This window comes from Peromyscus leucopus, chromosome 23 (genome assembly GCF_004664715.2).
Source record: "Peromyscus leucopus breed LL Stock chromosome 23, UCI_PerLeu_2.1, whole genome shotgun sequence".
Classification (NCBI taxonomy): Eukaryota; Metazoa; Chordata; class Mammalia; order Rodentia; family Cricetidae; genus Peromyscus; species Peromyscus leucopus.
In genome coordinates this window covers 703,231-730,742 of record NC_051082.1, presented here as the reverse complement: position 1 = coordinate 730,742, position 27,512 = coordinate 703,231, and the positions used below count along the sequence as shown (strand labels likewise).

Genomic DNA, 27,512 nt, shown 5'->3' with positions numbered 1-27,512 from the left:
GCCACATGGTGGGGAGGAGGGCTCCAGAGGAAGAGCTAAAACCCCAAAGTGTTAGGGAGAGCACACCTAGGCTTAGGCCAGTATCAGAAAGAAAGAGACAGAAAAGAAAACGTTAGGCCTTTCGGAGTCCCTACTCAGAAAGATGGTGGGTGGTGGGGGACCCAACAAAACCTCATGAGCTCTGTTATAACTGCATCAGGGACAGGCTTTCCAGGAAGGAAAAGCACATTATCCCATTAAAGGGTTAATTATTCCCCCCCATCTGTTTAGGATGGTGTTAGGTGAATCTGCCTTCCTGAAGGGTGGTCCCTTTAGCTATGTCAGTTGATTGACCCAGCTGGTTTAATTAAGGAGATGATGGCATGTCTCCATCCACAGGCAGATGCCACTCTTTTGCTGGTCACACTTTTGAGGAATCAGCATAGATCTTCTTGTGTGAGAGGAAGTAATCTTGGTGAGGAGCAATTATCAGTCAGGTCCTCAGCTGTGAGAGAAGCCACGCTGGACAGGGATTTTGCCGGTGGTTCCTGCTAACACAAAGTAGGTGCTGTCTGGTCGGGATCTGTCTTCGATTCCTGATCCTCCAAGTGAGAAGGGTGTTGTGAGTCAGGATTCACCGTCATCTCAGATATTACAGAGCGAGGGAGGTTATAACCAACAGGGGTCTCCCTCCTGCTGCTCCTGATCCAACACCGTGAGGGGGGTGATACCCCACCCTCTCTCACACTCCGTGAGGGAGGTGATGTTTGACAGGGATCCCCCCCTGTTGCTCCTGTTCCAAAACTGTGAGGGAGGCAACACCTGGCAGGGTTCTCCCCCGCACTTCCTCATATTCCAGAGTGAGGGAGCTGATGTGGAACTGTATTCTCCCGTCTCTCCTCGTGTGTCGGAGGGAGGCGGGCAATGATGAAATCCCCCACCCTTATTGCTCCTGGTACTCCAGAGTTTAGAGACATGAGTCTCTAAATCCTGAGCGGATTCTCCCTGAACAATAATACCAAGACAGTGATGCACACCAGACGTGTCAAACCACCGCCAAGGGCAAATCCGTGAGGGAAGTTATTATGTCTGTCAGGATCTTCTCCCCTGTGATGCCTGGTCCTCCAGGGTGAGGGAGGCTATATCAGACAGGACTCACCTGAACAAAACATTTGGCTTGTTTCTACACTGAGTCTGTTATTCTAAAAATTGCCATTACAAGCATTACAAAATGGGAGCCTTTTTAAGGACTGTGTTTTCATCCATTTTGAAAAACCTGAGCCGGGCGGTGGTGGCGCACGTCTTTAATCCCAGCACTTGGGAGGCAGAGGCAGGCGGATCTTTGTGAGTTCGAGGCCAGCCTGGTCTCCAAAGTGAGTTCCAGGAAAGGCGCAAAGCTACACAGAGAAACCCTGTCTCGAAAAACCAAAAAAAAAAAAGAAAAAAAGAAAAAAAAGAAAAACCTGCCAGGAACAGAACGTCCAGATCATATAGGAAGTTCTTGTGTGCTAATTCTCCAAAGTGGAGCCCGGCATGAGCTTCTGTGTGCTCCACCCACTTAGAAAAGTATTGTCGATCTTCATTTCAGCCCTCCTCTTGCGTCCATAGTGGTGTCTCTTCAAGGATTCAACTTGCGTCTTTTCAACTGGGGTTTCCATCCAGCATCTTTCCAGCGGTCAGCCAGGTGACCATCTCTTTTTTATGTGGTGTCTGTTAACTCAACACCATCAGTTAGCTGGTTTCTGGCAGCAAGGTTAATGGGTGATTCTAATAAAAGTGTTTGGGAACCACCATCCCACCAGACTCAATCAGGCCAGCAAGCTTGTCCCCCACTGTCTCTCGGGTATCCGGAGCCTGCCATAAACTGTAGGAGATGCCTCCCGTCGGGCCTCCGACTTCCACCGATTTCTAAAATGTCACACGCAAAGCATTTATCTTGCTGCTAATTGGGATCATGAAATGAATCTCAAATGAAGAAAAATAACCTTCAGACTGTCACTCTCTGCTTCAATGAGCCCCCTGGGACCCATCTTTGAGCCTTGTGCTCAGGGAAGCTCTGTGATCTGGCCTTGCTGCAAAGCCCAGAGCCCAGATCCCTGCTCAGCAAATCACTGCAGGCCAGCCCAACTGCAAGACTCCCAGTCCATCTCTGAGGAAACAACCATGTGGAGCTAGGAGGTATGGGGAGATGGCGCCCTGCCAACTTTGGAAGCTCCTCTGTCTTAGCATTGTGAAACCATTTCCTCTGGGATGATTTTTTTCCCTCCCTGCTCTGTGCCAAATGATTTCATCTGGATTTTACCGCCAATAGCTCTCTGCCAAGGGAGAGGCGATGAGCAAGGCACTTCAATCAACTAGTTCTACAGTCTGCAGGGTCAAGCTGTGCACCGGCCTGGAAGGCCCCCAGGAGACCCTTCCTATAGGAGAGACAGGTCCAAGGGACTGAAGCCACTCACAGCATTGTAGCCAGAATGCAACATTTTCACTGGAAGGCAAGGAGGTGAAAGGCAAGACCCACCGCCCTGGGGGAGATAGGGTAAGGTGAGCTGGGGATGTTCACTCATTCCAAAGACAGTTTGAAACCCAGGTGGGTTCCCAGGAGAAAGTGGAGCAAGCTGCCAGATGTGAAGGTGCAGAGTCCCCCAGGGGCTCATCAGAGAGTGTGGTGGGGGGGGTGTTGGGGGGGGGACACCCGGAAACTGCAGAAACACGGGAGTGACCACACAGGCAGGTGGAAGAAGATCGATTAAGTGGGATGACATCGAAATCCAGCAGGATGACAGAGAGTGGCAGGGTCTCCCACAGACAGGCTCCCACGGCCCCTGCTGGGCAGAGCCCATAATTCTTTTGAATGAATGAGGTTCCCGGATCTCATGAAATGCTGGCATCGTGTATTTTTAAAATGTTTAAACCTCCTCTCCCCGAGTCTAAGGAACCAATGCAAACTAACGGTAACTGTTCCACAGGGCAATGTGAGGCCAGACTACTATCCTTACTGAACACAATCCGTAGCCAAGGGCTGCCCTCTCAGACCATGCTCAGGGCTTCTCTACGGCGGCTTCTGCTGTCCGCCTTTCTCTGCTTTCTCTGTTATCTCTCTCGGTCTCCTTCCTGTCTGCCTCTCTGTCTCCCTCTTAGTCTCTCTCTCTCTCTCTCTCTCTCTCTCTCTCTGTGTGTGTGTGTGTGTGTGTTCTGTCTTTGTTTATACATCTCTGACCTTTAGCCTTCATCTCTCAGTCTGTCTGTCTGTTTCTGTCTCGGTCTCTGTTGCTCACTCGGCCCCTCTCTGTCTCTGTCTTTGACATCCCCCCACCCCACCCCGGCGCTGTGTCTTTTAGTCTCTCTCTCCTTCTCTGTGTCTGCCTCTCCTTCTTCCAACCTCATTCAATCAGGCCACAACCTAATCTGGTCATCATTCTGGACTCGGATCTGAGCCAGCTCTGTCCCCGGCCACGGCTACTCTGTCTTGGCAGTCCCTGCTCCTTGTAAGGGGCACATTTTTCATCTGAGGCCAGGCTGGGGCCTCTTCAAGGAAATGACCCTCCCCCTGGTCCTGAGCCATCTCTGATGGCACCTCCCTACCCTCACACCGATCCTGGCTCACCTGATGGGTGCGGACTCATCACCGCGGTCCAGCCAGTCCTGCGGAGGGATGATGTACATGCACCACAGGCCCCAGTTGTAGCCATGGGCAGCGCTGGCGTACTGCTGTACCTCAAACGTGCTGTACTTGATGTTGTCGATGGCTGGCAGGATGATGCGCCGGCGGTCCTCCCGGATCCGTGCAAGGGCGGGCTCGGCCCTGCGGAAGGCACTGGCCATGAACAAGAGCCATCCCAGAACCCTCAGCAACCCAAGGAAGGAACGCCACTGGCCATGAGTGCAGACCCTTCAGCTGGGCCTGGTATCTAAGCTTGGCCGGCCCCCACCTGCTGTGCACAGGACCCAGTCACAGCGGACTTGGACTCCTAGAAATGGCTGACCCTGATGCCCTGATCAAAGCCTGGGTCTTCTTGACTGGTCAGTGCTAGGCACAGGGACATCTGAATGTTCTTCATGGGTCAGCCAGAGCCCTGGGGTGTAGAGAGAGATTTCGTAGCCTAATCCTACCCTCCCCTCTATTCCCGTACCTGTGGTAGGTACATTCATTTGCAAGAGTTAACTGAAGACCTATTGTGGGACACACTTGCTGTAGGACACAGATTGCATTCATCAGAAGAAAAAAAAATAACTGTGCCTCATGGTGCTCACATACACTGTATGCAATGCACAGCCTGCATAACAAGCCATGGTTAAGGGGAATGCGGATGATGAGGCCTGAGTAGAGGATGTGTGGGAGGTGAAACGCACTATGGGAAGCAATGAGTGGGGAGAGTGCTGCAGTTCTAGATGATATCCAGTGTGGAGTGCTCTGGGCACTGAGTGGAGGATGCTAGGGTGGGGGGATGGAGTTCTAAACTGACGGAGCAGCTTTACCAGCCATGGGCACATGCCCAGTATGCATGGGTGGAGGGGTCAGGAGGCCATGGGAGAGACAGGCAAGCGAGGCTCTAAAGGCAGAAACAAAAGGCCAAAACAGCTGGCTTTCTCTCTATGACATCAGCTGGGCAGTATCTTGGAGGTAGCAGGGACAGACCTGTGTGGTATTGTGTTCCCCCAAATATTGTGCATGCTAATAAACTTATCTGGAGTCAGAGACAGAGCAGCCACAATATTAAACATAAAGGATAGGCAGTGGTAGCACACACCTTTAATCCTAGCATTCCAGAGGCAGAAATCCATGTGTTCAAGGATACAGACAGGCATGATGACTCATCACGCCTTTAATCCCAAAAAGCAAGCCTTTAATCCCAGGGAGTGATGGTAGAAAGCAGAAAGGTATATAAGGCGAGAGGACCAGAAACTAGAAGCATTTGGCTGGTTAAGCATTCAGGCTTTTGAGCAGCAATTCAGCTGAGACCCATTTTGGATGAGGACACAGAGGCCTCCAGTCTGAGGAAACAAGACCAGCTGAGGAACTGGCCAGTTGAGTTAGCTGTGGCTTGTTCCGGTTCTCTGATCTTTCAGCATTCACCCCAATAACTGGCCTCGGGTTTGATTTTATTAATAAGAACTTTTAAGATTCATGCTACAGACCTGGCCTTTGGGGTCACATTGTCTACCACAGGACAAGGTTCTATTTGGAGGGCTGCATCCAAACTAGGGTTCACCTAATATCTGAGATTGAGGTGAGTGGTGGGCTAAGGGTCTGTGTTTTAGAGATGGAAGGATCAAGAATCGGGCAATATGGGGAGGGGCCAGCGCCTAGCCTTGTCCCTCTAGGAGCCTCTATTGACCTACCTCCTCATCCACGAATGAATGAACAGAGCATACCAGAGAGACTGCAAATGCCATGTCTGCTAACAGGTAGGATCTGCAATAAAGGCCATGCTAGGCGGATGCTGTTCGCAGATAATGGAGTTTCCAATTAAATAAAAATGAGTTATGCAGGTTAAGCATTGCACTCTGACTGATAAATTCAGCTCCCCCAGGTGCCCACTGTCCCTCGGGGAGCTGACGGTAGATAGAGTGTCAGTTGTGCGGTTCTCAGCCCACACCGCAGGATGAGGTGATTCTTGTGGGAGGATGCATGATGACACATAATGGATGATACAGGATTCAAGGAGGTGGCGGGATAATGGGGAACGACGTCGTGTGGCAGTGGCAGAGGAGGAGGCATGGGAGTACGAGGAGCAGAAGAGAGCCCGGTCTGCAAACACCTGTCGAACACGGCCAGCAACCCGAGCCTGCAGAAGGGTATTCACAGGGCCTCCATGGTCCCCAGTGAGGACCCACCAGGGCCAGGCCACCAGGGAACATCCAGTTGTCCATTTTGTCCCATTTTTGAAAGAGACTAAAACTCAGAGTTTCTGTATCACTTCTTCCACCTCTTTAAAAAAAATTCAAGTTACATTTTATTTATTGTGTGTGCACAGCTACGTGCATGACATTTATTGTGTGTATACACACATGTGCATGCCATACTGTATGTGTGGAGGCTGGAGGACAGCTTAGAGAGATTGATTCTCTCCATCTACCATGTGGGTCCCAGGGATCAAAGCCAGGCTTGACCCCAAGCGCCTCTACCCTCTGAGACATCTCACCAGCCCACCAACTCGTTTAAACTGAGAAGTTGGTCATGGTGTCAACCTGGGGGTTGGACTGAGTGCTACAAAGGGACTCGGTGCACAACCGTGTGGAACTATCCACTCGTTAGTTCAGCGTGCCTCTGAGCTCCTGGTTGTTGTACAACATTTCCTGGTTCACCCTGCCCGGCCTCTCAGGCAGGTGTGGCTTGGATGCAGCTTCTCTCATACAACTACTGTGATACCCCAGCTATCTCAACTGGTTCGGTTCAGGGGCTTCCTGGCTGAGCCAGTGACCAGGGTTCCAACAAGGCACAGGAGGCCATGTGAAGGCCAGCAGAGGAGGTGTGCAGCCACAGGCTGAGGGACGCCTGGCCACCAGGAGCTGAGAGAAGGCAAAGACCCTCTCTAGAGCCTCAGAGGGATATAGCCCCAAAGCACCTTGATCCAGGTGCCTGAGCTGGCAGAGGACAAAACCCAGCTACCTCCAGCAGCCAGTGAGGAGCTTTGGTCATGGTGTCCCCAGGGCAGTGCTATTCCAGGCCACTCTTCTCTTTGCACCCCATGGTGCCCACCCTCACTTCCCACACTGGCCTAAAGTGGCTTAAGGTCCCATTTGCTCATGTGACATGCGCCTATGTGACGGCAGGTGTCACTCTGCAGTCTTGACAAGCACAGAGACGCTGAGTCCCGGAGCACAGCCACAAGCAGGGTTTCTAATGCCCCCTTCTCCGTATGAGAAACAAAGATCACGGGTGACCACTGCCAGTCACCCCTCCAGGTACAGCACACCCTGCAGAGAGTAATGGCTGGGGACCCTGGTCATCGGAGGGGGGCTTTGCCGAGTCAGGAAGCTCCCTGTTCCTCTGCCCAGCTCCTGCCCAGGGTCAGCAGGAGGGACATGCTCTTTCTTGGCAGCGTGGGACAAGGAGTCAGCTCTGACTCCAAGCCTCTGGCATGGCTTTCCCCATAGAGGTCACTTGCTAGGCAAAAGATACTGTCCTCCGAGGCATCCTTTGCTAAACAAACATGAGAAACCCCAGGACAGAAACTCTGAGGTGCTCAGCCCTTGTGGATGTCTTGAGCTTACACAGGCCTGCTGTGGTCTAAGAAGCAAGCAGGCACAGGTCCCTGCCTCCATGGACCACAGGATCCTAGGCTATCCTGTAGGGATAGATAGCTTGCTCCTGTAATAGATGTCTTGCATACCTTCTGGCCTGTGACCACAGGATGGGGATGCTTTTTCACCTCCTGGTCACAGGGTCCCCTTGGTTTCTCATTTGAGCCCAATCCTTCCCCTGAATGAGAAGTAGTACCAAGAATCTCTTGAGCTAGAATTTCCTACAAGGTCAAGAAAACACCCCCTCTTATGCCAAAGGGCTTGGCCTATCAGCAGAGGCCACCTCTGGAAACCTCCAGAGCCACAGCCCCACCTAGCCTTAGGTGCTCTCTGCTCTGAATCCCCACAGGATGTCCATGTGTTCAGGAACCCCAGCCCTTACCAGCCAATGTTGAACTCCACGTGGGCATCAAAGAAGCCGACGATGGGCGCCGTGGCCACCTTCCAGCCCTGCAGCCGGGCACGGATCAGACCTTCCCGACGGCTGTTGCGAACAACCTTCACGAGGCCTGGGTACCTTTTGTGAACGTACTGGTCCAGGTTGAACTTGAGTTCCACTGAAGGGGAAAGAGACGTGTGTTAGCATGCTACGCCAGCAAGAGCCCAGGCCACGACTGGGACGTGTGAGTCCTGCTCCCAAATTGGAGTTTGAAAAGGTACTCCTGTGAGGCCACATTAGGTGAGATCCCACATGCTGGCAAGACTATGAGAGGACAAACCCCCAGCCCTGTGAAGCTGGTACTCCAGTGGGAAAGGGAGCAAAGGGGGAACCGAGAACACCTCAGACCACAGTGATAGAGGCAGTGTAGGCAGCAGGACCAGCCTCTGAGCTACAAACGGGAATGAAGACCCTGTGCAAATGAGGGGGCAGCCAGCAAGGTCCCGCCACACTAGGGAGCCGCTTGGTCATAATGAGATAGGACGCTCTGATACTGCCGCAATATGGAGGGGCGGCCACATAGTGCCAAGTGACACACACCAGCGGTTTGACCACCTTCATGAAATGCCTATGGGTGTCAAGTCCACAGGGGGACAGGAGGAAGCTGTCGGCAGCTGGGACAGGTAAAGAACTGGTTTCTGTGACAACGCATGGTGGCTCGTGCCTGTGATCCCAGAACTCAAGCAGGTGAGGCAGGAGGATCTCAGTGAGTCTGAGATCAGCTTAGGCTAGTCTGGGCTTCAGGATGAGGCTCAAAAGACCACACACACACACACACACACACACACACACACACAGTTCTGAGGTAGAGGTGGTGGTTGGATATCCTCAATATCATTGAACCACGTACTTGAAAATGGCTAAGTGAGGGAGTTTCTAGATTGGGCTAGTTGAGGTGGGAGGTCCATCCTAACTGCGGGCAGCCCCACCCACAGGCAGGAGTCCTGGACTAAATAAAACAGGAGAAACTGAGCTGAGTACCAGCATTCATTTTTTCTCTGCTTTCTGAATGCGGATGTGACCAGCTGCCTCACGTTCCTTCGGCCATGCCTTCCCCATCATGACAAACTATACCCTCAAACTGTGAACCAAAATAGACCCTTCCTGAAGTTGATTCTGCCAGGTGTAAGTAACTTATGCAGGCCCACTGGTAGCAGCCTTGAGAAGAGGCACAAAGAACTGCACCCCAACAACACAAAGACTCTAGAGCAAAGGGTTACAGCCCAGAACCCCATGTGTTGCTGCCAACAGAGGATGAGAAGATACTCAGCAAGGTGTTTTTCCTGGCTGTACCTCCAGGCTGTTGCCTCAAAGCTTAGCAAGTCAACTCTATGGCTTCAAGACCCTAGTTAGAAGCCCTTGGCTGGGGCAGCCACAGGAGTCTACACACCCTGAAAGCTGGTCCACCGCTGTGAAGCTGTGCGCTCGACATTGCTGCCCTTCGGGCATGCTACCCACTCACCGTTGTCACTATTATCATCCACCAAGATGACTTCCTTCAGGAGCTGGGAGGGTGTGTGGTTGACCACGCTGTGTACAGAGCGCAGGATCACGGAAAGTGCCTCGTTGACGAAGATGAAGACCACAGAGATCTGGGGAAGGTCTTCGGAGTGTGTCATCTGTCTGCACCTGGGGAGGCATGGAGGTCATCAGGGGGTGCAGCAGGCAGCGGGGACTGGGGTGGTCCCTATGGGAGGCCAACCTGGCAGGTTCTAGACCCTGCAGCCAGCAGAAGAGCAGGAACAAGGCAATCAGTAGAGATCGAAAAACACTACCAGAGGAAAGAGCCAACCGTTTTGAGGGAGACCAGCTCCCACTTTCCCCCCAGGGCACTCTTGAGGAGGGAGAAGTGAGAAATATGTAGATAGAAATAGAAGAGAGAGATAGTTATAAACACAGGATAGCTCGGGAGGGCCTGGGTCAAAACCCACCAGCCCCTTCTGTCTCTACTAAACGGCTTTTATAGAAATGCCAAGGGTGGAGCAAAAGACCTCCCCCACAGCACAGCCAAGTGCAGACTATCCCATGGTAACCATGCACATGGTCAAGCCATCCCTAATGCAGCCCTGCTGTGTAAAGCAAGCTCAGATCTCACTAGGGAGCTTTTGTGGGCTCCCACACCGTTTCCTTTTGGAAGCTGCAGCTTCTCACATGCTGAGCCTACGCCCACCCATTTCAGCCTTTCCTACTACAGGGGGCTTAGCTGGGCACTCCAGGAACCACTGGGTGGGGGGAGGACAGGAACTCATGAGGTCCACTGGAGGGGGCTTGCTGCCAGGCCTGACACTGTCCCTAAGTGTACTTCCGGTGGTGTCCATGGTCTCAGAGCAGGAGGAACAGGATTTGAACCCTAGATAACTGGAGAGTCTCGTTCAACCAGCTCCTGTCATCCAAGGTTCATCCAGGCAGACAGTAACATTCAGCCCAAAACAGCTGGGTGCACATGTTTAACAAGGACTGCTGAATTGAGGGGAGTGTGCAGGAGCCACCTGGCTGTTGGGAACCAATGTTCTGGGGCACCACAAGAGTACAGTGTGAAAGACTTAGGGGGGAACCTCATGCCTCTGGGCATGCTGAGGGAAGGACAAAGCAGAGAGAACCAGGGCTCTGTGGTTGGAATCCAGGACCAGAGACAGACAGCCTTGTAGTAGGGGGAGGGTGTTGTCAAAGCTATACTTCGAAGAGCAACAAACATGGCTGACAAATACATAAAGGTGTGATAAACAAAAACCAAGGGAGTAGAAGCAGGAGGATCAGGATGCAAGGTCATCCTTGGCTACATTGCAAGTTCTAGCCAACCCGAGTGTGCCGGCTTAGTTTTATGTCAACTTGACACAAGCTAGAGTTATCTGAGAAGACTGAACCACAGTTGAGAAAATGTCTCTGTAAGATTGGCCTGTAGGCAAGACTATGGGGTATTGTCTTGATTAATTACTGATATGAGAGGACTCTGTAGGTGTCTGTAGGTGGTGCCACTCTTGGGCTGGTGGTCCTGAGTGTTATAACAAAGCAGTCTGAGCAAACAATGGAGAGTAAGCCAGTAAGCAGCACCCCTCCATGGCCTCTGCATCAGTTCCTACCTCGAGATCCCTGCCCTGCGTGAGTTCCTGCCCCAACTTCCCTCAGTGCTGGGCTATTACCTGAAAGTGTAAGATGATATAAACTTCCCCCCACCCCCAAGTTACTTTTGGTCACAGCAACAGAAACTCTAAAATACTGGGATAGATAAGACCCTGTCCCAACCCAGGGGCTGCAGAGATGGCTCAGTAGTTAAGAGCACTGGCTATTCTTCCAGAGGACCCAGGTTCGATTCCCAGCACCTACATGGCGACTTACAACCATCTGTAACTCTAGTTCCAGGGAATTGACACCCTCTTCTGGCCATCAAAAATACCAGGAATGCAAGTGGTGGACAGACATATACATATATGCACATATATACAGGCAAAACATCCATACACATAAAATCCAAATAAGAAAGGGTGGGAGGGAGGGAGAGAAGGAAGGAGGGAGGGAGGTTGGTCAGGTGGCTTAGACTTGCAATCCCAGTATTAAGGAGGATGAGGCAGGAGGATCACTATGAGTTTGAGGCTAGCCTGGATACATAGTGAGTTCCAGATCAACCTGGGATAGAATGAGACCCTATCTCAAAACAACAAAGAAGAAATGGATAAAAAGAGGAAATGAAACTCAGGTAATTGGGTGAAAACAAGGGATGGGAGTCACTGAAAGCTGTTGGATGCTGTACCGAAGTAAAAGAAAAAGCTGTTCAGTTAAACACACCTACATCTGTGTGACCCAGAATGCTACAGGATACGCTTGGTGGGTACCACCTGACCGCTTTAGAGGCAGGAGTGTGAACGAGCAGCAAAAGTAGACAGAGGTGGAACAACACCGGGCGTGAGGTAGATAACACTGAGGGAAACAAAGCAGTTACAAGCCGTCATTATTCAAGGGAGGAAAGGCTGGAGAAGAGCTAAGGGGTCTGACCAGGATGCAGCATCAATATCCTGAAAGTACTGGGGGCGGGGGCAGGAGTCTGCAGGAATTACACATGTCCCAAATGCTTTCAGGAACTGTTTCCATTTTATTCCAATGCTCAACAGCTAAAGGCACTTGACAAGTCTGATAACATGAGTTATCAACCCAAGACCCACAAAGTGGAAGGGAAAAAATGTTTTTTTGCAAGTTGTCCACTGACTTCAAGATGTGTGCTGTGGCATACATGCCCCCCCCCAAGCCCACAAATCAACAAATAGACAAATAAATAATGTAATTAAAAATTCTGTATATGTAAGAAAAGAAAATCATAGGGGTGCACAAACAGGTGGCCTCCTCTTCTTCACAGCCACGTGGGGTTTGGGGGTCTCTCCTTAACTAATCACATCCATAGTAGCTCTGCTTCCAAATGAAGCAACTGAAGTCCTGTAGGTTAATATTTCAAACTGAATTTGGGACACAGATCAGTCTGTGACACTGGGAGCCACAACGCTCATTCCACATTCAGACTGAGTTAGAGTCCAAGGGGTTGTGTCACCCGAGAACACGGGCAGCATTTGCTCACCATCCACTCTTTGTGGACTCAGCCTTTTCCCTCAAGAGCCCCCCCAAATAACCCCGTCAGAGATGAGGACTCTTTCCCTCAGCCGCAGGGATTCAAACCCCAAGTCACCAGCATCAGGAGCGGAGCATGGAATGGATGTCCTGTACACAGCATAGTAAAGGACTCAGCTTCCCCCAGCAGTCACCTCCTTCACGGCCAGGCTGCATACCTGCCTGCGTGACGTTCAAGGGACAACCGCTGAGCAGCGCCACATTGATATGGACTGCGTGTGCTTAACCATGGAGATTTCATCACTCAGACAAACGCTTCCTGACAAGAAGACCTCAGTCCATTTACCCGTGGAGGGAGGATGTTGGAACGTACAATTTCATGAACTTGCAAAGCATGTAAAAACAGAAGACATCAGCAGGCTTGCAGGAGCTGGAGCCACGCAGAAAGAACCCCATAGCTCCGCGGGGAAGGGGCGCGGCTGTTCTCTGCACCCTGTCTACAGGCCACGGTGTCACTGAGTCCCTTATCCATGGTTTGCTCTTATTGTTGCTACAGTTCCTTCCTGGAAGAGGGATGTGGAAGGTAAATCATGTCTATTTCTCCGAAGGACTCAACAACAAGCAGGCACAGTGCCACCAGAGTTCATCTGGGGAAGCAATTGGGTTTTCTTACAGAGCACAGGCGAGGAGTTATTTACAGGGGTGTGAGGGCTGCCCTCAAAAGGCCACACCAGAGTCGTTAGCCAGCAGGGTCGTTGATTTTCCCACAGCTTCACAGATGAAGCCTCCCCTAGTCTTCCCTGTCCTGTATACTTTAGCCCTTTCTCGAGACCGCATGCAATTAGAGTAGAATGGCATGCAAGAGGTGGCAGGGAGACACTAGATGCTCAGGTGACCCTCTTGTAATCATTCCTGCCCCCCTACGAGGGGATGTAAAGAGTCAACGACCCCAGCTGGGATCATCTTTTGCAAGTCAGACGGTGGCTGGTTTGCTTTGAAGATAGTTCTATGTACAACACTCACCCAGCACATGGACCTCATGTCCACGTCCCTCACCCGTGTCCTCTGCCAGGGTCTTCCCTCCACTAGTCCTTCACGAGAGGATGATGGTGGGCATATAGGCCAATACCATTTGAGCATCTGCAAATCACTGCCAGGTGCTATAGAGAGGCAGTGGCTGGCTGGGTCGGAAGGACTGTACCAATTCTCCTCTGTTTCTGGGTTAGTTGGCGGGAAGCCCATGGACTTGGCCATTGGGCACATGCCCTGTTCCAAAGAACCTTCCACCAGCAAGAACTGGTTCATTAGGGGGTGTGCTTTGAGAGTGTCCTGACTCTGGCCCTCAGCCTAGCAAGGGCAGCTGAGAGGAACAGTGCCTACCTCCCCGGTTCCTGGTCCCTGGGGCTCGGTCTCTGCTCACTGCCTTCCCTTTGCATGCTGGTTGCTTTCCCCTACTGGTTATAGCAACCTTCCTCTTAACAAACACATTGCCTTCATTGAGAAGGCCAGGCTTTCCTCACACCCTCCATCCACTGGTCTAGGAAGTGGGCACAGGCCACTGAACTCCTGGTCACCTGCAGAAGAGCCAGGGTCTCCCAGAAGTGGAGGAGTAACGGCCCCTCCCCAGAAACATCAATGCCTGCCAAGCAGAAGCATGAGATGGTGTGCAGGAGGAGACAGTGCCCCCACTTGCTAGAACCTGGTCTCATGGTTAGGGACCCCCAGGAAAGACGGTGGAAAGTATCTTCACACTGTAATTACATCCAAGAAAGATAGAGACGCAGATAAAGACAAACTAACCAGAGAGACAGAGAGAGAGAGAGAGAGAGAGAGAGAGAGAGAGAGAGAGAGAGAGAGAGAGACGGAGGGAATGCAGAGAGATAAAAACAGACAAGCAGAATAGTGTCACTCAGTCCTTTCCACCTGACAAATACAGAAACAAGTAGCTGCTGGCTCACACCCCTCACATCCTTCCTCACATACACCCCTGAGCTTTTGCTATTTGTCTCATCTCACAGCTTCCCTATCCCATTTTGAATCGAGGTTTTTTTTCCCACTAAAAAAGGCAATAGGATGTCCTCTCCAGCAAGCTCAGATACGACACAGAGCTGAACCCGCTCCACCCCCAGTTCTGTCCCCTCCTGAGGGGCGCTGGTGTAGGTCTGACAAATATCCTTGCCTCTCTCTGTGTGTTACAGAGTTATATGTCACGTGCCCTCGAGGTACCTTGTCCCTCTCCCGACAAATGATGACTTTACAATATGGAGTCAGTGTGGTACTCTGGACTGACGGTGTGAAGTGTTCATGAGGTCATGTCTCAGGCCACCCTGCGTCCCCTCTTAACCTTGGGTTCCCTAGAAGTGATGTGTGGGCTGAGATAATGCTCACGACCATTCAAGACCCCAGGACTCCAGTGTCACAGAGGAAAAGAATAAACTGCTCCTCCACGGCCCCAGAGTAACTAACTCAGTGTACAGGAGCCAGAGGCTCCTCCTTCCAACATCAATAGCATCCATCATGTCTGTCAGAGAGGAATAAACCAGATCTTAGGTTTCCTCATGGCTGGCCACACCGCCTTTCTGGCTTGCTGTGCACCACGAGGTGGTTGCTATGCCTTGTGTCCAAACCTGGGCAGAGTGCAGTGCAGTCCCCAAGCAGAATAAAGCAGCGTGTTCCACCATGAGGATGGATAGGCAGCAATCAAACAACTAGTGTTTCCCCAAGTTGGCACACATGGGTTCACTGTGGACATTGTCCCCTCCCATGGCTGGCACACAGTGGGGTTTCTGCAAACCCGTGGCTGAGCATGAGCTGGATGAGGACCGTTGAGGTTGAGACTGGGAAATGCACTAAAGGGACCTCATGCTGCAGAGATTCCTGCTCGCGACAGGGAGATGGGGAATCCTGCCACAGAGTCGGCAGGAACAACACACTTGCCAAGGACCGGAGCCCCTCTCCTCAGATGCCCAGATCACTGGTGCTAATGGAAATGCGTGGGGCTGCCCCTTGGGCCCTGGAGAGATAAACGTGGATGACAGGAAGCGAAGTGATGGTACGTCCCAGACAGCCACTCACTGCCCTGACAGCCACTCACTGCGAGACAACAGGACGCATGTCTCATGCTGAGCTGAGCCTCAGCAGACAGAAAGTCGCTCATTTGGAAACAATGCCTCCATTTCTGGGAATATTGTATGGGGAGGTTCTTAGAGGGCTGGTCCTTGGGGACAGTGTGGTCGCCACGCTTGCATGGCAGCGTCCTGCCTTGCTGTGTGTGAAACACACGCTCATCCATGCAGAGCTCACACATGGGTTCAAAATCCTCAGCTAGGCAGCCTTCCCACTGCCATTTAAGAAGCAGGGGAGAAGTGACTTCCACGAGCCAAAGCAAGGAGATCCTAAGGATCCAGAGTTCATCTGTCCACCCATCCATGTTGCTGGAGGCAAGACTGCCCTGCAATATACCCATACATATGCATACACACACAGGTATGCACACATATTTGCACAGATGAGCACACACATGTGCACACTTGCACATATGCATGTCCACACTCACACACGCACACATAGCATTTTGCCTGGATACCCAGACACATCCCACAAAGACACCTCCAGTTGGCCTGTGACTGACCTGTGGAGGTGCATACATTTACATAGTGCCTGTCCCTGGAGTTATGGACACACACATTCCTTAGACACACTTCCATGTGCAGAGAACCACATACTCTGCCCCTACCAGCCTTCTTCTCACAGGCCCAGAAAAGTGATACGAACTCCCTTTTGGAGACATAGACACACCTCAACCACATGTCAGAAGCAAGACACACAAATGTACACAGACACATGCAGGGCCCTCTCATACTGCCCACTCTCAAAGGGAGACAGGAAGGAACCTCAAGCTGGTCAGAGGGTCACCACCTGAGTGAACTAGCCACTTGGAGAGAGGCAGCCTCTGCTAGCCCCACAGGGCTGTACGTATGCCCCCTGTCCTCCAGGCAATGACAATCTTCATTCCTGGGTCACTGGTGCTGGCAGATCTCCCAGGTCCAGGTGACACATTATACTCTGGGCCAGCTCAGCTCTTGGTGTCCTCTGCTGACTTTCAGCAGCTGTGCCAGGCTCTCTACTGGGGCTGTGGGTGCTTAGGGGGCCTAATCAGAGGTTACACAGAAGGAAAGGGGAAGGCTGGACCACAGGGCTATGGAGGTTGAGGGCCTACCACAGCTGACATACTCTGTGTCCAGCTCTGCCTACTGAGAGGCCTAGGGCCAGCCCTGTGCTCTGTGGGCCCACCCCAGCTCCAGTGGTCCACATTTAAGGATGTCAGGTGTGGTTTCAGGGACGGTCTGGAGCACCAGACAACAGTTGCTGGGTTGGCTCTTCTGCAGAGCCTTCCAGCTGTCCTGCATGCCCCCCTCCAGAGTGTAGACCTAGGAGAGGAGAACTGGTAAGGACTAGCTGTGCAGCCAGGACAAGGCCTTTCTGTCCACAGCTCTATGTCTAGTAAAAAACCAGAGCCAGGAGTGCTGACACAAACCTGTCGTCCTAGTACTCAGGAGGCTGAGGCAAGAGGATTGTGAATTTCAGGCTAGCCTGGACCACACAAGGAGACCCTCCAGAAAACCAACACCAAAACAAAACAAACTGAAAAAAACCATGGCACTACAGAACACAGGTCATGGGTCATGTCTTCAGAGAACCCCAGTTTCCCTGAGATCTTCAGTGTCCACAACTCCTGCCTTCCTCACGAGGACCAAGAGCACCAGGGGATGGGGGTTGGGTTTGTCCAGTAGACAGTGCAGATCTATCTGCCAGCTTGGATCCAAGAAGCCAGCTCAGCCTTGCGTTTGCCATGCACTCAGTCTGCACTTATCGGAGCTGACAGCCAAGCTGTTCTAGCTCAGACGATGAATATGCATGGAGACCGCAAACATGAGACAAGGGACATCATGGCTGTGGCTTCTGGGGAAGGTTGTTCGTTTTGATGACACTGTTTAATTTGGATTTACCGGCCTTCTTTCATCATCCCAGGGGCAGGCTTGGTAATCAACATCTATGTGATACACTTTGTGCCATAATTAAAGCTGCCGCTTAATTAGAAAAGCCGTCCACCCCCAGACAAAAGGAGTCCAAGCATGGCTCCGACAAGGAAGCATGAGAACTCACTGGAGTGGATGGCGCTGCCTGTGGGTGCCGGGACACTCTCACACGTGTGTGTGTGCACACACACACACATGCATACACTCCCGCAGCCCAGTTTCTGATGGCCACGTCTGCCAGTCCTGCAGGCAGGTTCTGGCCATGATGTGGGTGAAGCCCTTGAGGAAATCCCAGGAGAAAGCTTTGAGAGAGCCTAGCCTGAGCTTGCAAAGCTCAGTTTCCCCACTTAGCGACCCACAGACACCTGCCACCAAACACCAGGTGTTCGTTGGCTGAGCAGGCAAGGCTCACAGGCACCACTGCCATCACAGCCCACGTGTCCGCCTTGGCGTTCTGTGCCGGACACCCTGTTGCTGGCTGCACACGATAGCCTCTAAGCTTACAACTCAATACAATCGCCATTTCTTGCCGTGGTTCTGGGGGGCAGGAATTTGGAGGCCTCCACAAAGATTCTAGGTTGGGGGCTGTCATGTTATACAGTCACATAGGGGGCCCCTGAGAGGTATAGGTGTCTCTCCAAGCATCATCTAAGAGCCTACCCTCATCACCTTGCCCATCAGCCTGCATGCTTGGACGTCCCACTTACTCCTTTTTTATTTCTCAACAGCTCCACCATGTTCCTGGCTCAGTTTCCCTGGGCTGGTTCCCATGATGCTTATGCTCTGATACACATGCCTGGCACACATGCCTCACCTAAAGTGGAGCTTCTGCCTTACCACATGAAACTAGACACGAGGAGAAATGGTCCAAGAGCTGAGTGATAAGTGCTGGATACTTTTGTCCTTGGTTTACTCACTGGGATGGGGAATGTCCAGCAGGGAGAGCTCCTTGTTCCTTGGCAAGACAAATTCTGATACCCTCCATAATTCCTCCTCGCCCTCCCAATCTAGGTCGGGAGGCTATGAGAAAGAATGACAGGTCTCACCATGTTCTGTCAAAGCATGTCAGAAACCTCTGTGCAACCCCAAATTTGAAGGCGGCAGCAGCTAGCTCCCTGGGTCTGTCTCATGATGATGTAAATAATTCAACTTCTGAATTTCAGAAAATGCCCAAAAATAAAAGAATCAGGCATGAAAAATACAGGTTATTTTGGGACTCAAGAAATAGCACAGCTACCAGGATCTCCCTGGAGCTGCAGTCTCCGCTCCACACTCGGAGGAGCACCCAAGCCCAGGTACCATCCTGGGAGCTGCTTCAAGCACAGCCTCAGAGAAGTGTTCCAGATTCTGGGCCTTCACAGCCACCTGGGACCCTGGGCTTTGACCCTCTTACTACCTAAGCCCATGCATAGAGCAAGGTGGAGGTGGAGAATGAAATCTTCAAAAGCAGCCTGAAGACGGGGACTCAGAGGAACTCGGTGGGTGGTGGGGGTGGTCCACTCCTTTTTTTCTCCATCACTGCACCCACTGCTCTGATGAGGCACCTCCCTGACCTTCTTGTTCCATCCTCTTCCTGGCCCCACCCTCCTCAGCAAGCTCCTTGACACAGTTCTAGTCTTGGGTCCACTGGGCAGTAGAGGGACTGCAAACAGACTCACCACTCATCTACCTCCACCGGGCCCCTCGAGGCACTCTGGCAGCATGCTGAGCCCTGAGCTCAGACATCAGGGAGCTGCTGAGAGTTTCCCTGTCTAGGCCTCCTGTCCTGGTAGTCTGTGATGGAGCCCAAGAGCAGCCAGCTTTCTGATGCCAACTCAAAGGCTTGATGTCATGGATGCTGAGCCTGGCTAATCCTCCTAGCAAGTGTTCGTTCAAGCTCAGCTCTGGTCAGGCCCCTGTGTGCTTCTGGAATGAGATAATAATCATATGTGCATATACATATATATATATGTGTGTGTGTATACATACATACATACATACATACATACATACATACATACATACACACACACACACACAGCTACAGTTGCACTCACATAGGTAGCCTGCCAGCCTCTGAGTCCAATGGGAAAGGGGACTGATCCAGTGGCTGGGTGTCAAAAGGATGCATACAGCAGACAGCAGAGGGGCAAGAGAGAGAGACAGAAAGAAAGAGTTCGAGAGATTGAGGGAGACAGAAATAAACAGAGAACGAGAGAGACCAAAACTTAGAAAGATCAAGGGAGACAGAGAAGAGACACAAAGAGAGACAGAGGGATCAAGGGAGAGACAGAGACACAAAGAGACAGGGGTCCATGTGCAGCCTTGCACTCCTGGACGGCAGAATCCCACCTCCAGTCCTCAGCTGCTGAGGCCAGGCTGCTCACCTCTTGGGCCTGTAGTCGGGGATGGTCCTGTCCAGGGAGATGCGGTCACTGAGCTGTGCATTGTACCCAAACTCCTCGAACTTGCCCTCGGTCTCTTGGCTATCATCCTGCAGAGTGGCAGCCACTCCTCCCTGGCCCAGGCCACCTGGCCCCTCCACCAGCCCGATGGGCTTTGCGAGGCCTGGAGAAGACAAGAAAGGACAGGTCAGCAGATGCTTGACATCGCTCCCAGCACGCGCAGCCCAGCCCAGGGTGTCCCGGAAGAGATACAAGGCTGGCAAGGTTGTAGGAAGGTGTCACACATAAGTGAGGGCAGTGTGGCTGCTCTATATGACACCATGATGGTAAGAGTAGGTCACTGTGCATTCACAACAGAACCCCAGCATCACAGGAAGGTCCAGTAGGACCCTTAACCTCAGCCACCAGTCCTGTACCATTATCAGTTCACCATTGTAAAAGATCACTGCGCTGACCTAAGATGCCACCAGAGGAGATGCAGAGGCCAAGACTGTGAACTCTCTGGACTCTATGTGCACTTTTTCTTTAATCCTGAGTTGTTATAAAGGGTAAGTCAGGGCCAGAGAGATGGCTCAGAGGGTAAGTCTTGCTACCAAGTCTGATGATGTGAGTTCAAACCCCAGAAACCACATGGTGGAAGGAGAGAACTGACTCCTGAAAATTGTCCTCTGAGTTCCACCTGCATGCTATGGCATACATAAGCATGCATACACACACACACACACACACACACACACACACACATACATACACACATACACACACATACACACATAAACACACACACACACACACACACACACACACCAAACAATGCAATAAAATCTAAAATAAAGAGTAAAGTTAATTAATATATAAAATTTTAATTGTAAAGAACTAAAATAAACGTTTTAGTACAAAGTCACTGTCCTCACCCTGGGCATGGGTAGTGTTTGTCTTCCAGACCAATTACAAATTGCTGCCACATACAGTTTCACTCTGAGACCACAGGTGACCACTCAGGGAGCAGAGGGAACAGGGCATTGGAGAAGGGAAGCCAGTGAAGAGGGGCAAGGTCTCTGCAGAAAGCCAGGACAGAGCCTGCTCTGCTCAGAGTCTTAGATGGAGCAGGGGCTATGGAGCCAGGGTACCCCAGCTAGGGAAGATTCTCAGCAGTCAGTGGACATGCCTCAGAGCATTCCTCCTAGAGGAACTGTGGTCCAGGGCAACAACCACAAGCAGAGATAGTACCCTTTGCTCTCCTTGGTGGAGATCCAGCTAGGTAATATGAGGTGTGAACCTCCATACTCCAATAATCAGGGGGGGGGGCGTGTTCTACTCAGTCCAGGCTCCTGGACCTCTGTGTGTTCTGGAACATTCCATTTTAATTGTTCAAACATAAAAGTTGATGTTTGTATAGGATTGAAGGATATTCATTGAATATAAAATTGAAAAAGTATGAGACACATTACTTCGCATGCTTATTTTTATCTTAATGTTGCAACATATCTAAAAATCATGCCTCAGACATGGGGCTCTCCTGGGCCAGCCCAGGCTGGCCTAGAACTCACTATGTATCCCTGGATGGCTCCCTCCTGCCTCACCACCACATCTGGCAAAATTCTACTGTTTTTAAACATACACTTTGTGCCTTTCATTTTGAAAGGGAAAAGACAGGCAACTTCCAGGGGTAGACACACGGCAGCTTCCAAGCAGGCAGGAGACCAGCCCTGACACCCTCAGAGCAACTGTCCTCAGATCTTGCTGCCTGGCTGGAGGGTGGCTGGGGGTGTTCACGGGGTGCCAGTACCCAGCTTTGGGGATTCACTTATAAAAGCAAAATATACACTTGATAGACTGTTCAGTCAGTCCAGAATACATTACCTGAGCTCGCTTGCCTGCAAACCCCACTCTTCAAACCACTAACCTCTTGTTGGCCTGATGCATTCTTTCCATATTACAGCCAGCATGTGAGCATTGTAGCCGTGATAGCGTATGGATCTGGTTCCTGCTTTGTGAGCCAGAGATAAGTCCCAGGGCTCCTCAGTGTGAAAAATGAGTAGAGTCTGTTTCCACCTCCGCCCACGTCCCCTCCCCTGCACCACCTTCCCCCAATTTTTCTCAACTCTGTTGTTCTTTTAGCGATTCTGGTGGTTGCCCTTGTGACTTCAAGAGGAATGCTGAAGGCTCTATTTCTGGGAGCATCAACTTTCGCCATGTCCCTCGATGCCCAACATGAAAGATGAGGGATATACAGGCTTCTTGCCCATGGCTCCGCAGTATCCCTCAAGGGTGTTCACGATAGCCCTATCATTCTCTGCAAACACAGGCGAGATTCCGAGAGATTTTAAAACAAGAAATGGATCCTATTTATCCTGTGCAATTACATGAACAGAACTCACTGGTGAGCCCAGCACTGAGAAGCCCACCAGGATCAAAATATCATTCCATCACTAACCAACCTCAGGCTACACAATGAAGAATTTTCAAATATCAAGGCAATGTTGATTTTTATCACCAATGTTCCAAATTCCCAGAATCTCTCTCTCTCTCTCTCTCTCTCTCTCTCTCTCTCTCTCTCTCTCTCTCTCTCTCTATCTCTCTCACTCTCTCACAACACACACACACACACACACACACACACACACACACTTTGGTTGCTTTGTGTTGTATCACCACCCGCCATCTTGCTCTGGCATGGGCGTGCAAGTGTGGCAGTAACAGTGTGTGTTGGCACACGCTCTGCAGGCACGTCCACTGCCTCCTTCTCTATAGCTCCCCTAGGAGGCCCGTCTATGAGGCACTTCAGTGTGTAGATGAGGAATCTGAGGCGCAGAGTCAAATAACACAGCCAAGGTCACGCTGTTAGAAAGCACATGACCACACCCAGGCAGCAAAGCCGGAAACAGTTGGTCTCCATGCTGGGTGCCGGCTTCTCACTGCAGAGCGGGGACAGAATCCTAGGCAATTCTCAGCACCCTCACGGAGGGACCCTTTTACTTCCTACATAACCTGTATTGTCTTGCTCGGCCACTGTCCTTGGAACCCTTCTTATGCTCAGCCTGGGTCGACACTCTCATTTTGTGAATTCCACATCTCCTTAGGTCTGGGACTTGCTTTTTACTTGACAGAAAAATATTACCAAATCATATTTCGTGGGTATATGAAAATATGGAAAGAGCATTTTCTAAGCTATAAGGCAGTTGAAAAACTTTGTTTTCCTCCTTAGGAGTGGCAGATAACTTTGCTGGATATAGAGTGCCTACACTTCTCTTGCTCACCCAGTTCCAGGACAGAGTTCCAGCACAAGAGATCTCATTCATACTCTCTCTGTCTGTCTCTGTCTCTCTGTCATCTCTGTCTCTCTGTCTCTCCTCTAGCTGTCTGTCTGTCTCTCTCTCATCTGGAGTTTATTGTGGTCACGTTCAGCCTTCAGGAAATATTTCATTCTGGGAGATGTGTTCTGTTAACTGTGAGATTGTATTTCTGTCTGTCTTCCAACTTGTTCTTCTGTAACTGCCTTTAAATATTTGTCTTTTTAAAAATATTTTTATATTTTATTGTATTTGTATCTATGTGTATATGCCTATGTCTGTGTGAATGTGTACCATGTGTTTGCAGGTACCAGTGGAGTCCAGAAGAGGGCAGCAGATCCTCTGGAGCTGGAGTTACAGGTGGTTGTGAGTCACTGGGTATGGGTGCTGGGAACAGAGCTTGGGTCCTCTGGAAGAGCAGCAGCACCCTCACCACTGAGCCCCAGCCCTGAAACTTCCCTAAATGAAGATTCCTCCTCTTGCCTCTTCCTTCTGCTGATGCCACTTCTTTGTTTTCATTCTCTGAGACTTTTCAGACCACCAGCTTGATGCCTTGTCACATCCTCATGGCTAACTAGCCCACCTACAGAGTTCTTTCTTGTTACAGTATTGTGCTCCTTAGTCTCTGCTTTCTGTGGATGACAGGCTGACTTTCTGCCAGTTGCTGAGCAAGCAGACTCCTGCCCTGGAGGTCTGTCTGTATTCACACAGCCCCAGGGCATGACCTCCTCAACTCTTTTGGAGAAGAGGTGAGGAAACAGACCCAGTGTCACAAAAAAGCCCAGACAAGGCCTCCCTGGAGCTGTTCAGTGGAGGTGGTGATCCAGGGCCCAGCCTGGGCTCCTGCTTAGGAACCTCCACTGTGATGAACCAAAGTAGACTCCCGGTGCTCTGCTGGTCCCGGCCTGGCCCCCACCATCCTTCCCGGCATCTGGCCCCACAGGACACACAACACATCTTACTTTTCTCAGAGAAGTCTTGTGTATTAACTATTTTTCTCATTGCTGGGACAAAAATCCTCACTTTACTAGCAACTTAAGGAAGGACAGATTGAGGGTGCAGTCCACCCACCCAGGTGGCAGGAGCTAGCGTGAGGCAGCGGGTCGCTCTGCACGCATAGGCAGGAAGCAGAGAGTGATGGACGCTGGTGCTCAGTTTGCCTCTTCCTTTGTGTTCAGTGTGGGACCCCAGCCCACGAAACGTTACCAGCCCTCCAGGGTCAGCCTTCTGTTAACCTGACCCAGAAACTCTTTCACAGACAAGCCCAGGGCTTTGTCTCCTGAGCAACTCTAGATCCATCTAAGTTAACAATCAGCACTAACAATCACACCTTGTTTTTAAAGTGTGCCCAATGGACCACAGGAGGAGTTCTAGGTGGTACATGTCCATCTGTCCTTAAGACACACCTGTTCCCTGCTATTCGCAGGACTTCTGGGGAGCCCCAACAGAAGATGTGAGAATCTGAGGAGATTTACAAATGGGTTCCACGCAGACTCATCTCTGAGGCTGTTAGGCATCAAGGTGCTCTGGTCAGGGGCCTCCAGTGGAGAGGGGTCAGCATGAACAAAGCAGATCTCCAAAACCAGCCTGGGAGTGAGACCCGAAGTCAGAGCCACGTGCATGGGCCTCGGCTCCCTTCAGTTCTTGGGAGCAGGAATCTGTGCCCGCTACACTGATTGAAAACTCCAGATTGGATTTTGCCTTTAAGGAAGGTCACTCTGGCACCTCCCTGCCGGGATCCTGGCCTCTCATCTTCCTGCATTCTCCCTGCATCAGCTCAGATCCTATTTCACAAAAAAAAAAAAAAAAAAAAAAAAAAGAAAAAGAAAGAAAGAAAGAAAGAAATTCTTGTAAAGAGATGGAATTGCTTGATCTCACCAGGAAATGAGGGCAGGCCTGGAAGGATACCAAGATGACCTTTCCGTGATAGAAGAGTCAGGAGGCCTGTTTTACCATGTTAATAGTCTATACGGCCACCCAAGTCTGAGGCTCTGAAAAAATCCATACTGAGCTGGGCAGCCCCTTCTGCCCGGACTTCTGGGCAGCAGCTGTGGAATCTTCTTTCTTACTCTCCACGGGGGCCCAGTTTTCACTGCAGGCTAAGCTCTAGGCACAGTACAGACCGGGCAGGAGGGGCACGTGGGTTTGGGGTAGATGGTAGAGGATGATGTTGTTTCATTCCTTCTCGGTCCTCAGGATCCCCAGCTTCAATGGACAGAACAAGTGTTACACCCACAAAGCACAAGAGACCAGACCACACACACTACTGTGGGCTGAACCTCGTCTTCCAAACATGTTTACGGTCAATGTGTTTAAGTCCTGATTTCAAGAGTCATGAATGTAGCCCAAAAATAGATGTGATCACAGTAAAATGAAGTCACATGGGATGAGGGTAAGCCCCAAGTCTAGCATGGCTGGTGTCCTCAGAACCAGAGGATTTGGATGTCTACCCACAGAGAAGGCCATCTGTGTGCAAGACACAGATAGAGTTGGGACCACAAGCCCCACATCTGGAACTTCTAGCAGCTAGAAAGGCTTCCCCAGAACCATGAGAGATGAAACTTGCAGACTCCTTGACTTCAGAGCCTGTTGTTATTTGCCACACACCCACAGGCCACACTGCACACGGTCACTTGGACCTGACCCAGGTCTGCTGGTATCTGGGGGCAGAAGATTCTGGTGTGTGGACTGTTCCTCACATGGGGTGACCCAATGTGTGTCCATTCCAGGGGCTTAGCTGCCTTGTCGTTATCCGCCTGTGCAGAAGGTGGAGACACGATTTCCTAAAGTAAGACTGCTCCTGGAGAAGCTAGGATGGAGTGCTTTCCAGTTTCCAGTCCCCAGCTCTCCCCTAGCTGAACAACACTGCAGCTTATGTGGCAGCTCTGATGTCATGTGACTCTAAGTGGCTGAGCAATCCAAGAGCTGGCTCCCCACACTCCATCCAGGGTCACCTTCCACGGATCTGGTGCCCTGCTGAAAAGATGGAGCCACTCAAGGTCCAACACCGTCGTATAATGAGCCCAACCAGCCACCCAGGCACAGATGTCCGCAGCGGAGGACAGAAGGTCACCAGCACCTCATTCAATAGACAAAGCACCAACTGAAGAGCACTGTCTTTAGTCCCACGAGGCCAGTCAAGGAAGAGATTCCCTTGAGTAACAGATCAGCTTTTTGGATTAACACTCTTGGGGGAGGATTACCACATTTCCTTCACTTTGGCAGGAAGGCCTAGAAGGCTTACGCAGAATCACCCAAGGGTCTCATCACAGAGAAAAATCAATATCTGCAGTTTAGTGTCCCATGTTATTTCTACAAGACTATGACCACGGTGAACACAAGGGACAGATGAAGTTCGCACTTTGCCCTCTTCACGCTGCCCTAGCACTTTCCTGCAGCGGAAGATTCTTTTAAAACTTCACTTGGACAGCCGTAAACATAAAAACTCAATGTGAAACGGTTCTTTTTATTTCTTTGTCCATTTGTCAAAAAGGCACGGAGAGGGGTTAGAGTTCAGTGACTAACAGCATTTGCTTCCAGAGACCAGAATTTGGTTCCCAACACCCACATCAGATGGCTCACAAAGGCCTGTCACTCCAGCTCCAGGGGATCCCATGGCTTCCTCTGGCCTCTTCAGGAACCCGTATGCACACGGCATGCGTGCACACCCATGTACACACACATATACGCACACATGTAACAACTTGACAGAAGCCATCCCACACCAATGGGCAGGCTCATGCTGTCTTCAGGAAACCTGACAGGGGCATGGTGTGGACCAGGGCAGCATGTGAGCACCCACTGTGGGTGGCAGGCCACACTTGGGGTCAGTACCAGGAGACGACTGGGATGGGACAAGCATTCTGGGCAGAGATCAGGGCATGGACTAGAGGAAGGTGTTTTTAAAACTTTAAAAGGTTGGTATGGGGGGACAAGGGGAGTTGGGGGGGGGCTTGATCCTCAGCAAAGGGCTACAGGAGGGTCTGCGCCTGGGTAGTGTGGGGAGGAGACTGTCCAGTCTCACACATGGGTAAGTCACTGAGGTGAACATGGCGGGGGCCCAGGGACTGTGCAGGGGCAGGTGGGGAAAGTGGACTTTCCGGAGGGAGAGGATGGTGGTGTCAGTGAAGAGCTGGGGCAGCAGGAGAAAACAAGACATGGAAGCAAGGGCCAGGGTAGGTGGTGGTGGTGGGGGGGTGGTGGTGGGGTGGTGGTGGTGGGTATTTTCAAGCCCACGGGAGGCAGAGGGACTTTGCTAAATGAGGTTGGAGTCTAGCTCAACACTGAGGCTTGGCTGCAGGGAAGGACAGCTCTGCTCAGAAGAGGGAGGACACTCAGAGCCACCACAGAGGTGACCCGGGCAAACATGGGGTCCAGAGAGAGGTCTGGGAGGTTTAGAGACAATACCCAGGACCCACCTAACTCTCCAGGTCGCCAGGGTAGCAAAGCCTCACAGCTTTTACCGGTCTCTCTATTTCCTCATTTTAATTTCTATTTCATTAATTTCTACTTACTGTCTCCTCTTTATTTAATGACTGTGTGGTTTCTCTAAGACCTTAAGCAATATAATTCATTTTGG

General features: G+C 51.1%; 1 protein-coding gene across 4 annotated transcripts in view; it reads right to left on the bottom strand.

Annotated features, from left to right (window-relative positions):
• Positions 1 to 27,512, bottom strand: part of Galnt9 (polypeptide N-acetylgalactosaminyltransferase 9) — a 72,433-nt gene that overhangs the window by 22,216 nt on the left and 22,705 nt on the right. For 2 of the 4 annotated variants that reach the window (XM_028856979.2, XM_028856982.2), the window contains 4 exons: positions 19,623 to 19,803; positions 9,126 to 9,292; positions 7,607 to 7,781; positions 3,584 to 3,781 (listed from right to left, as the gene is read on the bottom strand). In XM_028856979.2, the coding sequence (XP_028712812.1) occupies positions 3,584 to 3,781; positions 7,607 to 7,781; positions 9,126 to 9,292; positions 19,623 to 19,803 (721 nt within the window). Of the gene's footprint in view, positions 1 to 3,583; positions 3,794 to 7,606; positions 7,782 to 9,125; positions 9,293 to 12,435; positions 13,854 to 19,622; positions 19,804 to 27,512 lie in introns of those variants that run through there. The other 2 variants (XM_028856978.2, XM_028856980.2) reach the window with 2 other exon arrangements.